Source organism: Monodon monoceros, unplaced genomic scaffold (assembly GCF_005190385.1).
Source record: "Monodon monoceros isolate NGI ecotype Baffin Bay Population unplaced genomic scaffold, NGI_Narwhal_1 Super_Scaffold_22, whole genome shotgun sequence".
Classification (NCBI taxonomy): Eukaryota; Metazoa; Chordata; class Mammalia; order Artiodactyla; family Monodontidae; genus Monodon; species Monodon monoceros.
Window position 1 is genome coordinate 33,334,919 of NW_021703779.1, and position 22,786 is coordinate 33,357,704.

Genomic DNA, 22,786 nt, shown 5'->3' on the forward strand with positions numbered 1-22,786 from the left:
ACACTCAAGGGGAGGAGATTATATAAGGTCATTGGGGAACATCTTACAATTCTGCCTACCAGAAGGACTCTACGAAGCTGTGGAGGAACCTAGCAATCAGGAAACAGGAAAAATATATTTCCTTAAAACTGTAAAAACTACAAAGGAGTAAAACAATGTACGGCGCTTGAAGTAAACACAAAAGACAATGAGGCTATAAAAGAAAACAGGACAGTCAATTCTTCACCAACAGAAGTGTAAAAGAAGTGATTTCAACCAGGAAACCCTTATTTTGAGAGCCTGAGTCACCGGTGAACAATTTGTTGTAGCTGCTGCTGGTAGGGTTCCACCCGTATTCCCTCTGCCCCGTCAGTTCCAGTACATGGGGCAGCTGTCTTCTGCCAGCTCAGGTCATTCTCTGCCTGAGGATTTTCTTTCAGCCCTCTCCTGGGACAAGCCGGAAATGCCAGGGAGTTGATGCCCTGGGAAGAGCCCTCAGCCAATGATGGATAGGAGTTGGTAGAGACTACCCAAGTTTCCTAACCCCTCAGGTAACAAACCTCTGGGGGCGTATCCTACACAGTCTCCCAGAGTTCCCTGATCGGAGAGCCCGCTGATAAGATACGGTAGTGGTAGTTGATGTGCTAATACACCCTTTATTGGTTTCCTTCCCTTCCCAAACTTACTCCCTCTAACCTCACTTTCCAGATAGAGTACTTTCACTTAACTTCTTGTCTTGGTTTTTACACATGTAGAATAATAGTGACTGTATCTTTACATTTGGTTTCATGGAAAAGGGAATGAACCTTGAAGACAAATCGTCTTGGATCCCAGCCAATGTGAGAGTTAGCTTTAGTTTTGTTATCTGTAAAATAAGGACAGTAATACTCATCTGGTTACATTAAATGAGGCAATGATTGTGGGTAAACTGCCTGGCTCACAGAAGTCACTCAATAAAGCCTAAATGTTTTTTCCTTTCTCTGAAGTCTTCAGTGTCTTCCTTACTGGTATTTCTGCAGTTCCAGGAACCTGCTTTCATGATCCAAACAGCCTGCCCTCCCTAGATGTAGCTAACTCAGAGGTAGTGGAGTAAGCACAATTTTCTGTGCAATTCTATTTTTTCTATAAAACCAGAACATTTTATTAAAAATAAATAAGCCAAATATTTAACACCTGTATATTGAAATTGAATATGTTTGGAACCAGGTATTTAAAATACCTGAGCTTTTTGTTTTGTTTTGGGGGTTTTTTGCACTTCACTCTGTTCTCCTTAAAAGTTTTCTGAATCTCTATGGCAGTACATCTAGCCTTGGAAACAAAGCATCCAGAGCGAGCACTTGACCACTTTTCAGAGAACAAAGCTCTGTCTGATTCAACCAGAAACCAGGTTTTGTTTTGTTTTTTTTCTCTACTTTGGGCATTGACATAAATCCAGATTCAAACCCACATCTTCTAACATATGTCGGTAGGACAATTACACTAACCAGTTGACCAAAATGCCATTTTAATGCCAAGGTAATCATAAAAGGTATGAAATATCAGAATGTTGATATCTCTGGCATCAGAGAGCCTGGGTTTAGACCTCAGCTCTGTCACTTATTAACTATGCAACCTAAGGGAAGGTAACTTCTCTATGCCTTTGTTTCCTCATCTGTCATGTGGTGATAATAATGGTACCTCCCACATAGGATTAATGTAAGAATGAAATGAGTCGATGCATGTAAAACACTTAAAGCAGCTCCTAGGGACTTCCCTGGCGGTCCAGTGGTAAGACTCTGTGCTTCCACTGCAGGGGGTGCAGGTCCGATCCCTGGTCAGGGAACTAAGATCCTGCATGCTGCACAGTGCGGTCAAAAATTTTAAAAACAATTAAAAAAAACACTTAAAGCAGCTCCTTGCACAAGTTCTTTGTAAGTACTATTATAATTTTTGCTATGATTATTTTGTTAATGATCTCCCTTGTTATGTTGTCTCTATCAACATATGCAGGTGGACACTTTTTTTCTCCTCTCATAGTGTCTATGTCCTGGAAGGGTGCTATTCTAAAACTATTCACTTGTTCTAGAACTGTTCACTTGTCTGTATCCCCATGGACCTTCAGGTCTTTGAGGGCAGCCCTGTCCTTTTAAAATTTCTATATCCCCTCGTTATTAGATAAATTAACCTGAACTAGAAACTATGTAGTTAGATGTTTTCTGTCCAAATTCATATTTTATACAATTAAGCAATGGATTCCATGAGAGGCTTTTTATGTTAATAGTACGAGAACCTAAAACATTGGTTAAGCCAGCCATGCCACTTATTGGCTGTTTGACCTTGGGAAGATGACTACAGCTATCTGAGCCTCAGTGTTCTCATCTGTCAAATGGGTAGAATGATGTAGTTTTTAGGGTGGTCATAAGAATTAAATGAGATGATATGTGTCTAATGCCTGGCACAGAGAAAACTTTCTTGTTAACAATTATGATTTCATTCTTTTCCCTTTAATCCAAAGTGCTGCTCAACAAGAATTCGAAGACAACTGGACAGGAACCTCACCTTTCATAAAATGGTGGCATGGATGATTGCACTTCACACTGGTATGTTCATTAAGATATTTGAGATTGCAAAGAAAACTTGGAACCAGAGTGTTCCCTCTAAGATATTTTTAAAATAAGGGATCAGCCTTTGCAGGTAGATTAGGTGGTGATTGGATGTGTACTTTTTGAATGAGTTCTATGAAAAAATATTCGCCCCTCTTTCTGCCATCCCAACACTAGGATTTATTCCTTCAGGTCTTAAAACTTTTTCCCCTTAGGCTCTTCTGATAAAATCCCAGTGTATTCACCCTTTTACACACTTTTTAACATCAAAATTGTTTGTTAGTCCACATATGAGAGCTTTTATTCATTCATCTTTTAAATACTTGGTTGAACATGTAGATTCATGGATTTCTTGCAATAATCCTACAAGGGCCATAGCCCATAAGTTGAGAATTTCTTAAGATAGCCTTTATTAGCTAAACACTTTCTTTTTATTATTGTTTATATATATATATATATATACATATGTATATATGATAGTATTCATGTGTTTATGTATATTTTGTGTTATTATTATAATTATTAAGGTGGTGATGGTGGTGTAAGAAGGGATCCTTATCAAATCTCCACTAACTTATCATAGAGTCAGGGGCTGCAGCCAGAAACCCAGCTACAAATAAAATTGTACACACACTTCACCCTCTTTGTTTCTCTTCTGTGCCCTCTTCAGCGATTCACACCATTGCACACCTATTTAATGTGGAGTGGTGTGTCAATGCCCGAGTCAACAATTCTGACCCTTATTCAATAGCACTCTCTGACATTGGAGATAAGCCTGGTGAAACTTACCTCAATTTTGCTCGACAAAGAATTAAGGTAAGCCTCTTATTTCCTGATTCAGATGTTCTGTAGACATTAAAACTGAGGATTAGATTTCAGTGAGTGAAGAATTCTACTTGGTCAGAACAATGACAAAAGTTGACTATCAGAGGGACAATTCTGTAGGTTCTAAGAATGTGGCCACAGAGAAAATGTCTCCCACACTCCTGATCCCATATGTAGAGGGTCACTAGATGTTCTCCAGTTTCTTAAAGTCACCTATCAGAATGTGTATACGTGGAGCCTGGAGTAACACAGGCTTATCCATGGCAATGCCCAACAGTCAAAGAAAGCCAGGAACATAGTCTAGTCAAACAAAGTTGGGTTTATTACTTACTGCAGCAAAGAGACCTCACACTATGAGGAAGTCGGGGGCATCTCAGGAGGGTGTTGAGAAAGGCTTGCTGTGGGACTTGTTTTAGATGATTCAGGAGGGGTTTCAGGAAGCAAGCATTTCCTCTGGATCAGGTATGGTCAGGAATTGGGGACAGTTCCAGCGTTGGGTATCTTAATAATTTTTTTTCTAGGAGGCAGAAGAATGGGGTTAAATCTGTAATAGGTCAAGAGGCAGCAGTCACCCATGTTTTTGTCTTGGCTCAGATAAGATTTCAGAGTGGTCTCGTTTTTGTGTCAGTGCATCACAGTGACAGAATGACCTTCTCTGATGTTGGTGTTCTATGAAATCGTTTATGTGAAATAGGGAACCCTCTGGCTGAGGTGTTAATACCAGGTCAGCCACCAGCTGACATCTGTCAGCAGTGCATTTCCTCTTTCTTGCCTACAACATCTGAGAGGTGGCCTATGTCTGCTAATTGCTCCAGGGGCAGCCATTTGGGGAATCCTCAGGCAAGGACTTTTTCCCTTCCAGCAGTTGCTGAGGCTTTCTACACTCAGAGGGAGAAGCTCTAAGTTATCTTCATGTGCCGAATTCCAAACACGTTTCCTTGTCTGTTTAGAATAGATTACAAGAAGAGTTCCATGATTTTGTAGAAATAATTATCCTCAGGCTGATATAAAAAAATGTGCCTGGTCTATTTAGGGACAGAATTAAAGCACATCAAATAAAATAGAAATTCTTTTTCTATAATGTCTTGGATAATTTTTCTTTTACTTGTTCATTGTACAATGATACGTAAGGGTGGCCGTGTTAACATATCGAGTGAGCTGACACTGCAGTGCTGTGCCCAGATCTCTTCAGATCACTTTTACTATGTCTGTGCTCCCCTACCCTTCTGTGTGCTTTCACTTTCAATTTCCTCTATTTGCTTTTGTTCCTCAAAGGACTGCCCTGGGGCTACTGGAGTCCCTTTGCCCAAAGTCCCTTTGCCCATATCTGAAAGGGCCTGGATAGCTATCTCGTTGAGCAGCTCTTAACCAATAACTGATGGGTGCAGGCCATGAAAACCCAGCTTCCTTGCCTTGAGTCAGGATAAACTCTAAGGTGTAATTTACCCTCCACAGTTCCCCTGCAGCATCAGGCTGAAGATTTGGCCCGAGATCGTCCTCTTACCTGACTTGTTCCTCTTTCCTATCCTATTAACCATCCCCTTACCAGCTTCTTCTGGAGCACATTCTTTCTAAATCCTCATCTCAGGATCTGCTTTGGAGGAATGCAGCCTAAGATGTTAGGCATGCACAGAATACATTTACAAACTAAGCACTATGACACTTTTCAAATCAAAGGGAGAAAGAGCTTCAGAGCCTTTTAGGACATATAGTTGATACTTTATTTGATACTCCCTTAGAACTCTTTCTGTGTGTCAATTGATATTTCCTATGATACCTCAACCATGTAAGACTTTTTTTTTTAACATCTGTATTGGAGTATAATTGCTTTACAATGGTGTGTTAGTTTCTGCTTTATAACAAAGTGAATCAGTTATACATATACATATGTTCCCATATCTCTTCCCTCTTGTGTCCCCCTCCCTCCCACCCTCCCTATCCCACCTGTCCAGGTGGTCACAAAGCACCGAGCTGATCTCCCTGTGCTATGCGGCTGCTTCCCACTAGCTATCTACCTTACGTTTGGTAGTGTATATATGTCCATGCCTCTCTCTCGCTTTGTCACAGCTTACCCTTCCCTCTCCCCATATCCTCAAGTCCATTCTCTAGTAGGTTTGTGTCTTTATTCCTGTCTTACCCCTAGGTTCTTATGACATTATTTTTTTTCTTAAATTCCATATATATGTGTTAGCATACGGTATTTGTCTTTCTCTTTCTGACTTACTTCACTCTGTATGACAGACTCTAGGTCTATCCACCTCATTACAAATAGCTCAATTTCGTTTCTTTTTATGACTGAGTAATATTCCATTGTATATACGGAGATGGAAACAACCTAAGTGTCCATCATCGGATGAGTGGGTAAAGAAGATGTAAGACTTTTTTAAATTTGGAAATATCTATTCCAATTCTACACCACTCTGTTGGGGGGATGGTTAGGATAATCTAAAGGGGGGATGAAAATGCCTATTGCCTTATTCACTGGACACTTTATAAATAGGTAGCCCTGCTCTTGAGAGCCTACAAATAATGTGTGTGTGTGTGTTTTACAGAATCCCGAAGGAGGCCTGTACGTGGCTGTGACTCGGCTGGCAGGCATCACTGGAGTTGTCATCACGCTCTGCCTCATATTAATTATCACCTCCTCCACCAAAACCATCAGGAGGTCTTACTTTGAAGTATTTTGGTACACACACCATCTCTTTGTGATCTTCTTCATTGGTCTCGCCATCCATGGAGCTGAGTGAGTATTTAAACTCCAAGAGCAAGTATTTTATGTCCCTCAGTTTCCGGATGTGATGCTCTGTTAGAGGCACAGTGACCTCCCTGTCTTTGTGTGACCTTAGCCTGTCTGCTGAGGGAATATGAGGGGAAAACAGAAGTCACTTTGATAGAAACCACTCAGCACCACTTTAGTTTCTGGTACCCGACTCATAACTATTCATAGTGTGGTTATTTATAGCAAGCTGGAAAAATACACCAAAGTTTTGAATATCTTTGCAAGCATATAGAAAGCACGCTGAGAGTGCTGGCAGGGTCTCGGATGTCTCCAATGATGTTTCCTGTGGCTTAATCCCTAGAAAATTAGACAAGCTCCCAAACCAGAGAGGTTAATGATTAATCAGGTGAAAGGGTTTGCTGTCGTTCAATGAGTTTTTTTGTTTGTTTAATTTCATTTATTTTTGGCTATGTTGGGTCTTCGTTGCTGCACGTGGGCTTTCTCTAGTTGTGGCGAGCGGGAGCGACTCTTCCTTGCAGTGTGCCGGCTTCTCATTGCAGTCGGTGGCTTCTCTCGTTGCGGAGCACGGGCTGTAGGGCTCAGGGCTTCAGTAGTTGTGGCTCGCGGGCTCTAGAGCGCAAGCTCAGTAGTTGTGGTACACGGACTTAGTTGCTCCACGGCATGTGGGATCTTCCCGGACCAGGGCTCGAACCCGTGTCCCCTGCATTGGCAGGCAGATTCTTATCCGCTGAGCCTCCAGGGAAGTCCCCGTTCAATGAGTTTTGATTCAAGCCAATCATTCACTGATCGCCTACTGTGTATGAGGACCTATCTCAGGCACTGTGGGGAATACTAGAAGGAGAAATACATGGTTATTGCCTTCAAGCATCCTAACATAATAAAGGGAAAAGCTAGCTTCTACTGAGCATTTGTTGCAGACATGAAATGTTTCTTTTAATCTCCAAAAGGTAGAGATGCCCTTACTATCCCCATTTCCAGGGGAAATTGTAGACAAGGAAACAGACCAAAAAAGGTAAAGTGTGTAGCCAAGCCACTACCAGTTTATCCGTGGCATAGCTGGGGTTGGAGACCGGATGGGCTAAGGCAGGCCATGATGAATGCTCTCATAGAGACACACGGGTGCCTGGATGTGTGGCTGGGAGAGTTTGCCTTATTGGGACCCTTCTTTCATACCAGGCTTTCTTTTTCTACTCTTTCACACTAGCTGATTCTCCCACCTGCACGCAAAAAGCAGACCTGGGAAGTTCCCCGGTGGGTATGGGGCTCCAGATAACTAAGGGTGGAGGAAGTAGGTGTCAAGGCTCAATGACTCTGGTCTGAGTCAAGTCAGCCTAGAAGTGGCTGAGACCTAAAAAGGGGAAGGGTGGAGAGAAGCAGCCTGTGGCAACCCCTCATGTGCATTCTTTTTTTAAAATTTATTTTATTGAAGTATAGTTGATGTACAATGTTATGTTAGTTTCAGGTGTACAGCAAAGTGACTCAGTTATACGTATCCATTCTTTTTCATATTCTTTTCCATTATAGGTTAGTACAGGATACTGAATATTGTTCCCTGTCCTCAAGTGCATTCTTGATCAACTTGCTGACGCTGACGCCTGGTCATCTCTTTTTAAGCACTGAAAAATCTTTGTAGACAAAGACTCTCTTAACTCTCCTAAAAGCATTTGAGTATCTTTAAATGGGACTCGGTCATCATCCAGCTGTTTCAGAAAATCCTAGAGAAAAAAAAAAAAAACAAAACTGAATTTCTTCCCCTCTCTAGCTTAGTAATTCCACCACTTTACGTTTGTATAGTTTCATAGATATGTATTTTCCTCTGGAGCCGGCAGAGGAGATATATGTACCCCGTTCTCCATCTGAGGAGAATCTGCTACTTATGCTGGTTGGCTGATTGCTCGGTCTCCTGGCTAGGTAGCAGCTGAGCTGGGATTAAAAGCCAGGTTTTCTGACTTCCGGTCCTGGCATTGAGAAGAGAAGGAGAAAATCCGATTTTTTTTCTATCACTTACTCCCCAAGTGACCTTGAACATTAAGAGCTTTAATAGTTATCATTTGTTGGACGCTGACTTTGTGTCTGGCGTTTTATATGCATCATGCCAGTTGATTACTAAAACGAACTTTTAATGAGGTACTTATACCTATCTTATAGCTGAAGAAACTGAGGCTCAAAAGAAGTTAAATAACTTGCCTAAGGCCACCAAATTAGCAAGGGGTGGACGCGGGATGTGAAACCAAGGCTGTCTGGCTTGGGTCCAGAATTGCTTTCACCAAATCATTCTGCTTCTGGTTACCTAGTCTCTCTAAGCCTTGGTGTCCTCATACATAAAATGAGAGTACTAATACTTACATTTCAGGCCTGTTATGAGAATTACCTGAAATAATTTGTGTACAGTGCCTTTCCCAGGCTTGGCATGTGATAGATGCTCAATACATGGTAATTCTCTTCCCCAAGACCTAGGGATAGAAAGCGATGGTTAGTGACCTTGAATTAAAACATCCTCTGAACATACCAACTGGCATAATAAATTTTAGGTCCCCCAAACAAACTTTTAGGTCCCCCAAGCAAAGGGCCTTCTGTGTCTCTTCTTATTATGTATTCTGAAGACCTTGTCATTTATGTTCCTTCAGGTCAGGGACATGACTTAACTTTGTGCCTCCCTCCCTCTGTTCCCACTCAACCTGCATTGTCTTATGTTTTAGTAGTTGCTCAATTAATATTTATTGAATTGAAGTGAATGGGCTCCGAGCACTTCAAGGGACACACCATCAGCGTTGATGTCTGTGAGAATGGCATAATCTCTACAAAATTAAGTCGTCTTAAGTGGATTTCAACGTTTTGGTTGAATTTAGACAATTTTGAAACAACAAATAAAAGATTTGTACTGAGCCTCAGGGCTACTGTATATGGTTGTATGGGTTGTCAACTACATAAGGGTGCCTGGCCAAGGGGAAGAAATTAGCCCATGCTCTGCTGGCCAAGCTCTTGCCTCTAGAGCTGTCCTCAAAGAGGGGGCATCTTGTTCTAATTTGCACAATGGTACTGTATGGGCCAGCGGTTGCTCTGTTGGATTTGCAGTTTTTCTCTTTTTATTTGTTTGTTTATAAATGAGAATAATACTTGAAACAGAAGCACTAATGTTGCCTTTCAGAAAACATGTACTGATGATCCAAAACTTACCCTCTATAATGTTATATATAAATATCCTTTGTGCCATTGTACGTATTTTTTTTCTTTTTCTTTTTCTTTTTTTTTGGGCTACATTGCACGGCATGTGGGATGTGGGATCTCAGTTCCCCGACCAGGGATCGAACCCACAACCCCTGCAGTGGAAGCGTGGAATCTTAACCACTGGATCGCCAGGGAAGTCCCCATATTTTTTTTTTTTCTATTGCTAAAGATCATGAATTTTCTTTCCCTTCCTCTAATCTATTTGGAGGGGGCAAGAAGTATTACTTTTAAGTGAAAAGTATAGGAACCATATGAGAATACTAATAAAAATATGTCAGAATCTCAGAAAACTAAGAATTTAATCTCTTGTTTCTAAATGGTCTGGACTTACATTTCCTCCTCAGGCGAATTGTACGTGGGCAGACCGCACAGAGTTTGTTGAAACACAAGCCAAGAGAATGTTATCAAAACATCTCACAATGGGGAAAAATAAAGGACTGCCCAATCCCAGAGTTCTCTGGGAACCCTCCTATGGTATGTACAATTCATTGTAGCTGTTATAGTTTCATTACCAACAATCTTCAAACTGTGTCTAAGAAAGAGATACAAATGTCATAGAGTTGTCCGTTATGAATGTCACGGAACTGCTAGGATGTTATAAGTATCCAGTGTTTTTCTGCTATGCTTATTGTCTAGAATTAGTTCTTGAAAAGTAAGCTTTACATTAGTCTGTTATGAACATCCTGATATAAAACTTGGAAAAGTATTGTTTTTTAAAGTGCTTTTGGGTTCAAGAAGTTCTACCTCTTCTCTTCTGGTTGTGATGGCCACAATAATACCAGTTAATGATTTTCAGAGGGATTCCATCCTGAGCCGAGTTGGAAAGCTCAGATTATGATTTATAAGGAGGCAGGAGCCTCTTCAGATTCCAGGAAGTAAGTCTTTCTATACAGCTTTCAGAGCTGGGAAGGAAATTTGTGAGGTGGCACATAGAGCTGCCATTAGGTATCAGGAGGTCCCGTCTATGAGGCATAAAGGAGGCTGCAGAGCCAGGGTCATGCCATTGGCACTTCATGGTAGAGCAGGAGTGTGGCAAGGATGACCAAGGGAAAAGATGCTGAAATATTTACCTTTTGTTGGGAGCTCTGAAGAACTCCGTTTTGTTTATTCTCAATATCTCCGTTCCATAGAGTGAGCAGTGGACGCTGTGATCTTCATACCCTTTCCCCCATTGGCAAGCAATATACTGTATTGGTTATTATGCTAGCCATTGGTACAAAACTAAGCAAAAATCAACCTTTGTACAGGGCTTCTGAACAGGAGGATTATTTTGTCCTTAAGCACAGTATAATATAAAGGCAAATTTCCCATCCCATTTTCTCCTTCCTTTTTTCTGACTCTCATAATATAGGAGTACTCTTCCTCTAGAAACAGCGTGCTGTCTGCGGACTCAACATCTTTCAGCATCCTTGCTCATTAATGAAAGCAAGCAGACACATCAGTGAACTACCCCCACTACATGCAGACACCAATAGAAAGGATTAAAAGGGAACTCTATTGCAGGTCCTCTTATGAGCCGGGGAAGGCACATTTCCTTGAAGACAGCTAAGTCAGAGCGCTGCTACCTTCACAGGCCTCTACCTCAGAGGAGCTCCTGGGTTTCTGGGGAGATTAGAAGTGATGTCCAAGACCTGGCTCCATTCAATGGGGCCCCAGGTGGCAGCCAGGACATAGATGGATGATGCTAGACCGTTTGAAAAAACTGTCCCATGAAAATGAAGGCCGGTAGCAGAGCATTTATGACTTCCGGGCAGATATTCTTCAACTTAGGCTGGAGATAGGGACATTTGGGTGCTCTCAACTTCCAACAATAACTTTCTTAAAATTTTTCATAGAAAGATCATAGGCAAGACTATGGGAAGCCCTCTGGGATTTTTTTTCCCTCTTGGAATCCCTTCTGGAATGTTGTATTTTAGATGATATCGACTTCTAAAATTCTTTGCTACTTCAGATATTCATCTAGGAACCTAACTGACTGAATCCCAGGATGGATCTGTTTGGCCTAAATGTTTTTGTATAGCCAGTAATGCCACGGGGTAATTCCAGTGTTCTGAAACACTGCAGATTCTGACAAGAGAGCACCCTAGAGAAAGTGCATTGCATGGCTCCTAGAACTTGCCAGGATGTTGGAGGAAGAGCTAAATTCTAGCGTGGAATTTCTCATGTTGCAAAGAATGAAGCTTTGGCTACATGACCAAGAGAAAGTAATTGCAACGTTGCATGAAAAATACGATGTTGTTGAAATGCTATCCTTTAGAGAAATGTTAATTCTGAAACCAACCTTACTCTGCTGTAGGGTTATTGCAACTCCTATTGCGACAATAGGAGGAAATCCCATTCTTGTGGGAAGTTCCTCTTGGGAAAGTTCCATACTGTAGATATAGTTCCCCAATGTGGGCAAGGAGAATGTTCATTTTTACTGGCTCAAAAATTTATTTTAACTTTAGATATTTTAGAAGAAATTTACTAGTCTATCATGGAATATTTAAACAAACCAAAAAAGGTGAACTTCTAAAATGTTTTGTCCCCATGAATCTTTTATCAACTACCGCCCCTTAACACATCCTTTTTTCATTGTTTGCTCTGATTACAGACTTGGAAATGGATAGTGGGTCCCATGTTCCTGTATCTCTGTGAGAGGTTGGTACGGTTTTGGCGATCTCAACAGAAGGTGGTCATCACCAAGGTATTGGCTGGGTTAGGAATTACTAATACTATCTAACTATATCATGGACAAGTCTATCCAAGTCCTCTATATCATTGTCAGATCTCACTTTTACTCAGTTTATTTTGATTAAACTTAGAGCAGAGAGATGACCTACAGTTTGTTTCAATGTACCTAGCTTGATAATCAAATGATTGGGCCTTTTAATTGGGGAAACTAGAAGTTAACATTTTCTGTTGAAAAGTGAACCCAAATGTTTTGTGTAAATGAATCCCTGTGTGTGTGTGTGTGTGTGTGTGTGTGTGTGTGTGTGTGTGTGTGTGTGTATGTAGAGGGGAGGAGCATAGAGAGATGATGTGATTAGTTAAGAGTAAAGAAGCAGGGCTTCCCTGGTGGCGCAGTGGTTGAGGGTCCGCCTGACGATGCAGGGGACGCGGGTTCGTGCCCCGGTCCGGGAGGATCCCACATGCCGCGGAGCGGCTGGGCCCGTGAGCCGTGGCCGCTGGGCCTGCGCGTCCAGAGCCTGTGCTCCTCAACGGGAGAGGCCGCAACAGTGAGAGGCCCGCGTACCGCAAAAAAAAAAAAAAAAAAAAAAGAGTAAAGAAGCAAAAGAGGTGAGTTCAAAAGGTCATGCACTGAGCCTTAAAATATTCAGATGCCAAAAGAACCAGGGAACCAAGGGCAGGTCTCTGTGCTTTGTATACAGTCACAGAGTATCAGAGTTAATGTACTCAAAGTCTCAAATGAGCTAATAACTAAACTGCATTTAGAATTGAATCCGCTAACTTCAAGTATATAGTGGTTTTTCCCCACACGTCTATGCTGCTTCTTATCATTAAATAAATAAATATCCAAGTAAATAAATAGAAACGGAATTGCCTTATTATAGTTTCAGGAAACATCAGACAGGACTATTTTTATCAAATAAAATTTAATTCAGTTCAGTTCAGAAAGTATTTACCAAAAGCTTACCATGGGTTGCTTTTGCAAAACACAAAAAATCTTCCACTCTACCACCCTAGCTCTTCTTTCTTGGCATCTGTGGAAGGTCATAGTAAAGTTAGTCCAGCTGGCATTGGAAACCTTGAAATATAGGAGGCCACAACAGTTCTCCTTTTATGATATTTATATTGTACTATGAGAAAAAGCCCACAGATCAGCAAAAAGAACCACCACAAAATTTCCCTTACTAGACTAGAATGAACTAACCAGACAAGTATTTCCTCTAAGCCTATTTCTAAGGCAAACTTGTTTGCCTGTGAAGAAAATAAGTATTCATTTTCTTCTCATGTAAACACACATAAGAAACAAGGTACTATCCAAAAGTATTCTGGTGACAATGCTGTCCACTAGTGCATTTTATTCCCTTCTATCCCGATGTTCCCTGTGGTAGCAAAATTGCAGTATGGTGGAACTCATTCTCACCACACAAAATTGCAACGTGAGCAACATAATTTTCAAACTCATTTTCATCCATTTTTATTTTCTGTTTCAAAATGAAGCTCTACACCTCCTTATTTCAGTGATGAAGGGAAGTTGGTTACAGCCTTGTCATATAACTTATATTTGAATCACAAGTTTTGGAAATGCTTGGCAATTTTTCTTAAAAGGATTTCCTATTGTCCTACTCCTCACGGGTGAAAAGAAAAGCTCGTGTATATCAGTCAACATTAGGAATCTGCTATTTTGTTTCTATTGATTTTTCTTTCCTTTGATGTCCCTTGGTTTGTTTTCAGTTGCACATATAAAGTCCCTCTAGGATCTCAGGAATCATCAAAGAAACATTACTTTGTATATTACAATGAAATCATTTTGTTATTTACCAACTTACCAGTTGATGGACATTTGGAGTGCTTCCAATTTTTTTGCTATTGTAAACAAAGCTGTTATGAACATTCAGGTACATGGAGAAGGAGGATGGCAACAGGTGGGTGGGGCCTGGCTTTGGGAGAGATGGATGGTGTATTCCCCAGGTAGGGAGAAATGTAAAAACAATGCATGGAGTCAGGCAGGTTCAAGGTGGGACTTGGGACAAAGACAGACCAGCACCTTAGGCTTGGTTTGGGCGATGTTGCTATATTATTAGCCAATGGGGTCTCCTTCTGCTTCTGTCCGGCTGCTAAGGCTCTTGATCATCCCTTGGGGAGATAGGAAGGCTGAGCAGGAAACCATCTCTTCTTCCTGTTTCTAGCAACTGCCTTGTCTTCTTAGAGAAAAAAAAATCACATTAAGCTGGTGTCTTAGGTTGGATTCCCTGGCAAAGATTCTGAGACAGAGAACTGCATGCAGAAGTCTTATCGGGGCATGTTCTCAGGAGGTGAACCTGTAAAAGAAAAGAAAGGCAGGATTGGGGGAAGGAAATTGCTGGCCCGAAGTGGTTGCAACTGCCGCCTCAGCTGATCCTACAGGAAGTGCTGCAGCTGCGATGGCCCCTGGGAGTTGTCCCAAAGTGAGGACAAGGGCCAGGCCTTTGGATCCCTGCCCCAGCTCATTGTTAGCCATGGGCTACAGCCGAGGGCAGTTGCCAGTGAGAGGCAGGTTTGCTGGAAGAACTACTGTGTTGGCCCTGAAGAAGGGACCTGTGTGGGGCATCTTAGCTCAGCCTTTTATCCATACGGACACTGAAAAGGCAAGTACTGGGGGAAAGGTTCATTTCCAGAGACACATTTTGTTCCATAGGTGGTCACTCACCCTTTCAAAACCATCGAGCTGCAGATGAAGAAAAAAGGATTCAAGATGGAGGTGGGCCAATACATTTTCGTCAAGTGCCCTGTGGTGTCCAGGCTGGAGTGGCACCCTTTCACCCTGACCTCTGCCCCCGAGGAAGACTTCTTTAGCATCCATATCCGCATCGTGGGGGACTGGACGGAGGGACTGTTCAAAGCTTGTGGCTGTGATAAGCAGGAGTTTCAAGATGCCTGGAAACTACCGAAGTGAGTACAAAGCGCCTATTACAAAGGTGCATGAGTTCAGGAAAAATGTCACTCTACTAGCTCCTGAGTCTGACGGAACATACGTATTCTATAGGGAGCTATCTCGGTGTTCCCCGTTTTATACGTGTGCTATGCTTATGCATATATGTATAAATCTTATACGAAATATAAAATGTTTGAATCAAATATTAATCATGGATATTCCCCAGTGCCTATAAATTTGTAAGGGTCAAGGCCAAGGTATATTAACTTGCAATCAAAGCTATACTTAAAATTTCATTGGTGTACGTTATTTGAGGGTAAATGCCAGATGTTACTCACTTGGCCTCTTTCTTCCCACACGCCTAACATGGTGTCAGGCACTTAGTAGATGCTGAAGAAAAGTATGTCAAATAACTCAACGAATAGACCAACATAAAGTAGAGATATTAAATTTCTAAGATATCATGACATGGAAAATTCTCACTTTAATGTACAGTGTAAGCAGGAATTTCAAGTGTGGGCTCACCTGGCAAGAGACACAGACATTTGTGTGTGTGTGTGTGTGTGTGTGTGTGTGTGCGCGCGCGTGTGCACGCGTGCGTAGTGAGTGAACGGGGTTGGGGACATGAAAAAAACACCCCTTAGAGTTACCAAATGTTTTCTGTTAGCTAAAAATTCCTCTTCTTACTTCCAACCCCGATGTTCACACTGAGTTGGTTACTTGAAAGCTATCTCACAGAACAAAGTGTCACATCAATACATTGTCCCAGTTTGAAGTGACATGTTGCACACCTGCAGTGATAATGTGTGCCCCATCCTCCTCTGAAGAGCAAGGTGTCCGTGTAACTATCTCCCCCCATGCTTCCCTCCAGGATAGCTGTTGACGGGCCCTTCGGCACTGCCAGTGAAGATGTGTTCAGTTATGAGGTGGTGATGTTGGTGGGAGCAGGGATTGGGGTCACGCCCTTTGCATCCATTCTCAAGTCGATCTGGTACAAGTATTGCAATAAAGCCCCCAATCTGAGGCTCAAAAAGGTAGGTTCTCTTCTTTTTCAGAGGGCTTGGAGCATTCACCACAGTCTGCCAAGTGAAACCTCAAAGAGCCTTCAGGGCAGAGGCTGGCAGAGACTGGGGGAAGTGAAGACAAGTTCTAGGTAGTTTCAGAGAGGCAGGCTTTGCACAAAAGGGCTGTTTGATAAGTCAAAGGTGCTTCTGGGAATTCCCTGGCGGTCCAGTGGTTAGGACTCAGCGCTTTCACTGCCAAGGGTGCCGGTTTGATCCCTGGTCCGGGAACTAAGATCCCGCAAGCCATGCGTGGCACAGCCAAAAAAATAAACAAACAAACAAATAAATAAATGTGGTTCTCTATAAGCAAGCCTATTATTGAAAGTACAAATATACTGTATTTGTGTAGCATTACTGGAAAGTCAGAAGAGAGCTGGGAATAGAAAGTGTCCACAACTCCAACCCAATAGTTATACTTTTTGTAAATTCTCTTCCAACACGTTTACATATTTTTAGAAAGTTGTATATATTGAGTATGTACAATTTCATGTCCTGCTCTTTTTAAAACATATAGTACTTTTCAGTGTTGTCACAAGCTTGCTGATAATCATTTTTGATGATTCTTTCATGTTCCATTGAGAGGATAGAATAATTTTTCTATCATCTTACGTTAGATATTGACATGGATTCCATTTCCAGCCCCCAGCACATTTATCTGCAGGGGGAGGGCAGGAGACATGTCCTTTCGTGACACTCTTACTTTTTTCCTTTCTTATGGCTGTCCTCTCAGAATAAAGTCCTGGGGGATGTTTTGGTTACATGTAAGTTTGGTTTCATTGCCCAATGAAGGACATCTTTAATAAAGCTTGAGTCATTCTAATAGCTGTAGAGATAACCTCTAACAGGCACGTTGAGCTTATCTTGACTTTTCATTCTCCCCCTCCCCTCTTTTCGATGTGGAGGAGGTGTGGGTAGGACTACTTTTTCCCCTACGAACTCAGGGAAGTCTGCCAGTAGCGGGTAGGGAAGTAGCGCGGTGGCAGCCATGGCTCGTCTAGATCCTATTGGTCTTTCTGAGAGGAGGGTCAAGGGAAGCCGGGGATCCTAGGAGGGCAAGAGCAGACCCAGGGGGAAAGTTGTGGGCCAATGTTTTCTTCTTAAGCTACGGATTTCCGAGAACAAGCTATTTATTTTCTGCCCTGCCGTGTGAAGGCCAGAGCAGGTTCATGTGAGCTAGTTTGTCAAATATCTAGAGCTTTCTGAAAACCCATGTTTCCAGGCATTCTGAGCAGCAGGGAAAGGTGGGGGTGGGGAGGGTAGAAATCCATATTTCAATGCTGATAGGTCCCTATTTAAATATAACCTGCTTGACTCACAGATACAGAGAAAGAACTAGTGGTTACCAGTGGGGAGAGGGAAGTGGGGAGGGGCAAGACAGGGGTAGGGGATTAAGAGGTGCAAACGACCATGTGTAAAATAAATAAGCTACGAGGACATAATGTACGACCTGGGGAATATAGCCAGTATTTTATAATAACTATAAATGGAGTATAACCTTTCAAATTGTGAATGAGTCTGTTATACAGCTGTAACTTATATGCTATTATACATCAACTATCCTTCAAAAAAAGATAAAAGTAAAGAAACATAATCTGCTTCACGGTCTGTCCCCCTCTCAGATCTACTTCTACTGGCTGTGCCGGGACACACATGCCTTTGAGTGGTTTGCCGACCTGCTGCAGCTGCTGGAGACCCAGATGCAGGAGAAGGACAACTCCGGCTTCCTCAGCTACAACATCTACCTCACTGGCTGGGATGAGTCTCAGGTGAGGAAAAGATCCCCAATCTCAGGTCCCTCCCACAGTGCCCAGGGCTTACCGACTTCCCCTTGGTTATTGGAATGTCTTGTGTACTGTTTTTAAGAACAGTCGATGGGTTCGGGTGATCCAGCACATTCACTCTGACTCAGTATCCCCATTTGTTCAGACGGTTGATATTAGATTCAAAGTTGGTATCTGTGGGACAGGTCAAAGCTAGGGAGCCTACAAGGGAATCAAAGCCATGAGTTTGACCTTGTTAGAGCAATGCCTCCACCAGGGGTATCGAACCAGGTGGACAAGATGATCTACGGGGTTATGGGAAGAAAATAGAGAAAAGATCAGCTCTCTCTCGTTCTCTCTCTCTCTCTTTCTCTCTCTCTCTCTGTGTCTGTATTTATATATACACATGCATATACATATATATGTATACACATGCATATATATGTGTATATATTCCTTTAATTTATGTTTATGCATGTTTTATACTATACATAATACATTTAACAAGGAGTCATAATAACTGGCAATAGTTATTAAGCGTATGCTTGTGCCAAGTATTTTTCTTAGTGTTTACATAGATTGTCTAATTAAACCCTCACCACAACCTTATGAAGTAGCTATTATTCTTTTCCAGATTTTCCAGGTGGGGAAGCCAAGGCCCAGAACAGGTTAGGTCATTTGTCCAAGGGCATCCAAGTAATAAATGCTCCAGAACCTGCACTCTTAGTACTCCCAGTAGTTCATGATTATCATTTGTAAATAAATCAATATATATCTAATGAAGGTGATATATATGTATATGTATATATATATATGGGTGTGTGTGTATGTGTATATGTATATATGTGTGTGTAGTGTGTGTATATGTGTATATGTATATATGCTTTCTCCCTCCTGAGACATTTAGCAATGGAAATGTGAATTTTCGATTGAGAAGACAATTACAGTTAATTACAATTATTGATAAGATAATCACAATTCACAAGACAGCTCCCCACAACAAAGAATCATCTGGCCCCAAATGTCCAAAGTGATGAGACTGAGAAACTCAGAAACAAGTTAATGATTCCTAGGGGGTAACATCTTTCTAAATAAGCAAGCATTAATGACTTGGCCTGGAAGCAGCATGACTGTCCCCCTGAGTGAGGGGGTAAGGCAAGGGTCTCTGCCCACTCCTGGCCACTGCCTCAGATGGCCATCCCCACACAATGGCTCCTCAGCCAAGACAGTTTTCACAGGCACCTGGTCCCTGCGAAAACTGACTTCTTCTCATTTAGGTTTTGGCATATCGCTTATCATAGGTTCTCCAAGTCTTAGGAAAGGCTTGTTGCAAACGTAGGTCCAGGGACACATGACCATGAAAATTGCTGCTCCAGAAAAAGTGCTTTTAAGATGCCACTTCTGCAATTTAAAAATGAAACAACAACAAAATTTGATAAAAATGAAACCCAGGGGAAAAAATGTATAATATATAAATTGCTTTGCAGTTTTGTTTTTTTCAAAAGCCAGACACAGTTTTTTAAGTGGGAAATCTCTTTGCATTGAAAAATAGTTATTTTGCTTTGCAAAACTTTGTCCCTACAGGATTATCAAACCAGGGTAACTACCCTTCTTAACCTCTTCCATCCCCATCATCCATTCCCTGTACAGTGAATTTAAAATCTGATTTGATTGTTAAATAAATGTAATTAACCATTTTTATTTTTAAAAAATACCTGTTGTTCAAACTGAGGCCCCCTAGAATGGTCACAGGAAACAACACATGACTGCACACACACACACACACACACACACACACACACACACAGAGAGAATAGCTTTAGGCTTGGTTTGATGTCTCATTACATTACCAAAATATGAATACATTTTAGTCTATGGTTGTCTTAATTCTTAGTGATTCTCCCAAAGGAGCGGGAGTATATTAGGGTGAGAAGAGACTGTCAGACGTACTGCAGAGAGAAAAACAGTGAGATAGAGAATTTAAATCCTACCCACACTTCAAAGTCTGGCGCAAATGTGGCCACCCTGAAACCTTCCCATATCCTCCCACCCGTGCTCCCTTCTTTGTCCTCATGGAGATGTTTGTGCCTCCTCTATGGTCTCCCTTTCTAGACTGTAAATTATTTGAGAACTGGTTTCTTCAGTGTTGACCTTCTAGCTTCCAGCATGGTGCCTTGCCCCAAATACATACAGTTAGAACGGTAATTAGAGCTTGGTTTGTGAGATATGTAAGTATATCTGTGTGTGTTTATACAGCATGCCTGTTTTGTCTGAATTCATGTCCTTTCCTGCAGGCCAATCACTTTGCTGTGCACCATGACGAGGAGAAAGATGTGATCACAGGCCTGAAACAAAAGACCTTGTATGGACGGCCCAACTGGGATAATGAGTTCAAGACCATTGGGAGTCAACACCCCAAGTAAGGAATTCCCCCGCCAGGGTGTTCTTTTTTTTTTTTTACCATCTTTATTGGAGTATAATTGCTTTACAATTGTGTGTTAGTTTCTGCTTTATAACAAAGCGAGTCAGTTATACATATACATATGTTCCCATATCTCTTCCCTCTTGCCAAGGTGTTCTTGAGGCTCATGGTCTACATAAAGCAACAGCTTCCAAACATGGCTAGATTTATGTATTGCAGAAACTAAAATACCTAGGTTACCGTATTCACACCCATAAAAGGTTCTAGATATCTCTGACTTTAAGAGGAAGTCTTTAAATCACACCAAACAAAGATTCCCAGGCCTCACCTCAGACTTTCTGAACCCTGTTCCCCCCACATAGGCCCATAACTCAGTTCTTTTCTTTCACCTCCTAAATTTCAGTCGTGTATCTACTTCTATTAATTCTCTATGATTTATATTTATTACTAAGGAGACACTGTCCCCACTTTCATTTAGAGTTTTTGGGTCCAAGATCATAAGTTGACAGATATTCCAGGTCCTTCCTGCCCTCACTGAAGCTTTGGTCATCATGAAACTAAATGTTCTATAATATAAAAGACAGCTCCCCACAACAAAGAATTCCCTGACCTAAAATGTGAGTAGTGCTGAGGTTGAGAAACTGTTTTAGGTCAGTTTTCATTGTGCTACTATTCCTTGGTATTTCTAAGTTTTTTCTGCCTACTGTACTGACTGTTCTTGAAACTCTTTATCAGTCCTTTACACTTTAGAGTGAACGAGGCTTGGTTGGTTTCTCGAATAGATTGATTGGTAAAGGAAAGTAGCTTAAGAAAGAGACAGGATGCAAAGGAAGCACTACAGTTCTTGCTTGTCTCGCAAGCTTATCCTCTTACGTTCTCTAGATTTTCAGATTCTCCCTTTTCTTCTTTAAAGTCGCAAACATTTCTCAGAACATCTCCAGGCAACCTTTATTTGCCTTAGTTTACTAAGACTTCTAATGAAGCTCAAGAGAAGTGCTACTTACCTGTCTCTTGGCTTCAGGCTCCATTTCCACTCTTCCATGCTCTCCTGTGTATCGTGGCGGGCTAGAAGTCTGAAAACTGCATTTCTAAAATCTAGAACACATGAAAAACTCAAGAAATCACCATAAATACACTCTTTACGCCATTGCTTCTTACACGTTGATGAACGTATAAATCACTTGGGGAAGCTTTTTGAAACGCTGATTTAGTACATGTGGGGTAGGGCCAAAGAATCTACATTCTTGGTTTTGAATAGATTTTTGAGTTTTACTGAAATCTTACGTGAACAAGAAATTGGAAATACAATCACATCAAAGAACAAATTGTCACGGCTTTGACATTTAAGCCAAACCAATTTTGTAGGGCAGATTTCAAAAAGGTGTGAAGTTATAACAATTTAAAAACACAGTTGACCTACTTTAAGAATCTGTGTTCTTAAAAAGCTGACACCGAGGCTACTGGTCCGGAACCAGAGCTAGAGGAGCAAGGCTTTAAAGTCTAAAATGTTGAGGGATGAAGTCACACGAAGCTGTTGGCAGAGGTGGTGTTCCTGAAGCGGGTTTGTCCTTGATTTTAAGATGCTGGAGTGTTTGGGGACATAGAGCCCTGAAGGGCAGTAGCCCACAGGCTCACAAATTCACCCTCATTTTCCCTGTAGTAGAAGTTTCCGCAAACCCTGCTTGCATGTCAGTTTTTCAGAGAAGTCAGCTGCCTTTTGAAGTAGCCAGCTGCCCGCCCCTCCCAGCCCCGCAAACAGGGCCGAGCCACTCTCCCTCATGGTAACCTGAACTCTGTTATTTGCGGAAGGACAAAGGAGCAGAGGGGACTCTGCTCTGAGGCCTGAAATCAGTAGGAAATCCCCCCATGTGCTTTGTAATTGAGCCCATCCCAAAGCCTGAAACTGTCTTTTTTCTTTCTTTCCCAAAAGTACCAGAATAGGAGTTTTCCTCTGTGGACCGGAAGCCTTGGCTGAAACCCTCAATAAACAGTGCATCTCCAACTCCGACTCTGGCCCCAGGGGAGTGCATTTCATTTTCAATAAGGAAAATTTCTAACTGGTCTCTTCCATGAGGAAATAAATGTGGGTTGTACCGCCAAATGCCCCAATAATGCCAGTTGATAATATAAGTTCCCTCCTTTCAAGAAAAAGAGAGAAAGAGAAACTATAATGTGATGATTTGCCCTGAAAGGAATGTCAAAGATTGTTTAACAGTCATAAATTTGCATTTGTATGGGGCTTTATGGTTTTCAGAGCAATTATACACACATTTTTTCATTTTGTTTCCTCACAGTAATTCCAGAGAAAGGTAGGGCAAGGATTCTCAGACTCAGGTCTCAGGATTAAAAAATGGGGGCTCAAAATGGTGAAGTAGCTTCCCTAAGATTAAAGCTGAGACTGGCTCTAGACCATCTGACTCTAGGTTTGGTGATCTTTCAGCAATACCAGGCTGCCTGGAAATAGGTTTGTATACTGCCCAAAAGAAGAAGCAAACCAGGGAGTAACTTTTCATATTCCCTTTTGTGTCATCTTTGTTATCATTATTGTCCTATCAAAGGAAATATTCCAAATAAGAGATAACATATGTTGAGAGTGATTCATCGC

The 22,786-nt window shown here is 41.6% G+C and overlaps 1 protein-coding gene across 2 annotated transcripts in view; it reads left to right on the forward strand.

Moving 5' to 3' along the window:
* Positions 1 to 22,322, forward strand: part of LOC114906109 (cytochrome b-245 heavy chain) — a 33,160-nt gene extending 10,838 nt beyond the window's left edge. For both annotated transcript variants that reach the window (XM_029240685.1, XM_029240686.1), the window contains 10 exons: positions 2,474 to 2,558; positions 3,232 to 3,377; positions 5,939 to 6,129; positions 9,699 to 9,828; positions 11,948 to 12,040; positions 14,699 to 14,952; positions 15,807 to 15,969; positions 17,619 to 17,765; positions 20,054 to 20,178; positions 22,112 to 22,322. In XM_029240685.1, the coding sequence (XP_029096518.1) occupies positions 2,474 to 2,558; positions 3,232 to 3,377; positions 5,939 to 6,129; positions 9,699 to 9,828; positions 11,948 to 12,040; positions 14,699 to 14,952; positions 15,807 to 15,969; positions 17,619 to 17,765; positions 20,054 to 20,178; positions 22,112 to 22,238 (1,461 nt within the window). In that variant the 3' untranslated portion in view covers positions 22,239 to 22,322. The remainder of the gene's footprint in view (positions 1 to 2,473; positions 2,559 to 3,231; positions 3,378 to 5,938; positions 6,130 to 9,698; positions 9,829 to 11,947; positions 12,041 to 14,698; positions 14,953 to 15,806; positions 15,970 to 17,618; positions 17,766 to 20,053; positions 20,179 to 22,111) is intronic.
* The last annotated feature ends 464 nt before the right edge of the window (positions 22,323 to 22,786 follow it).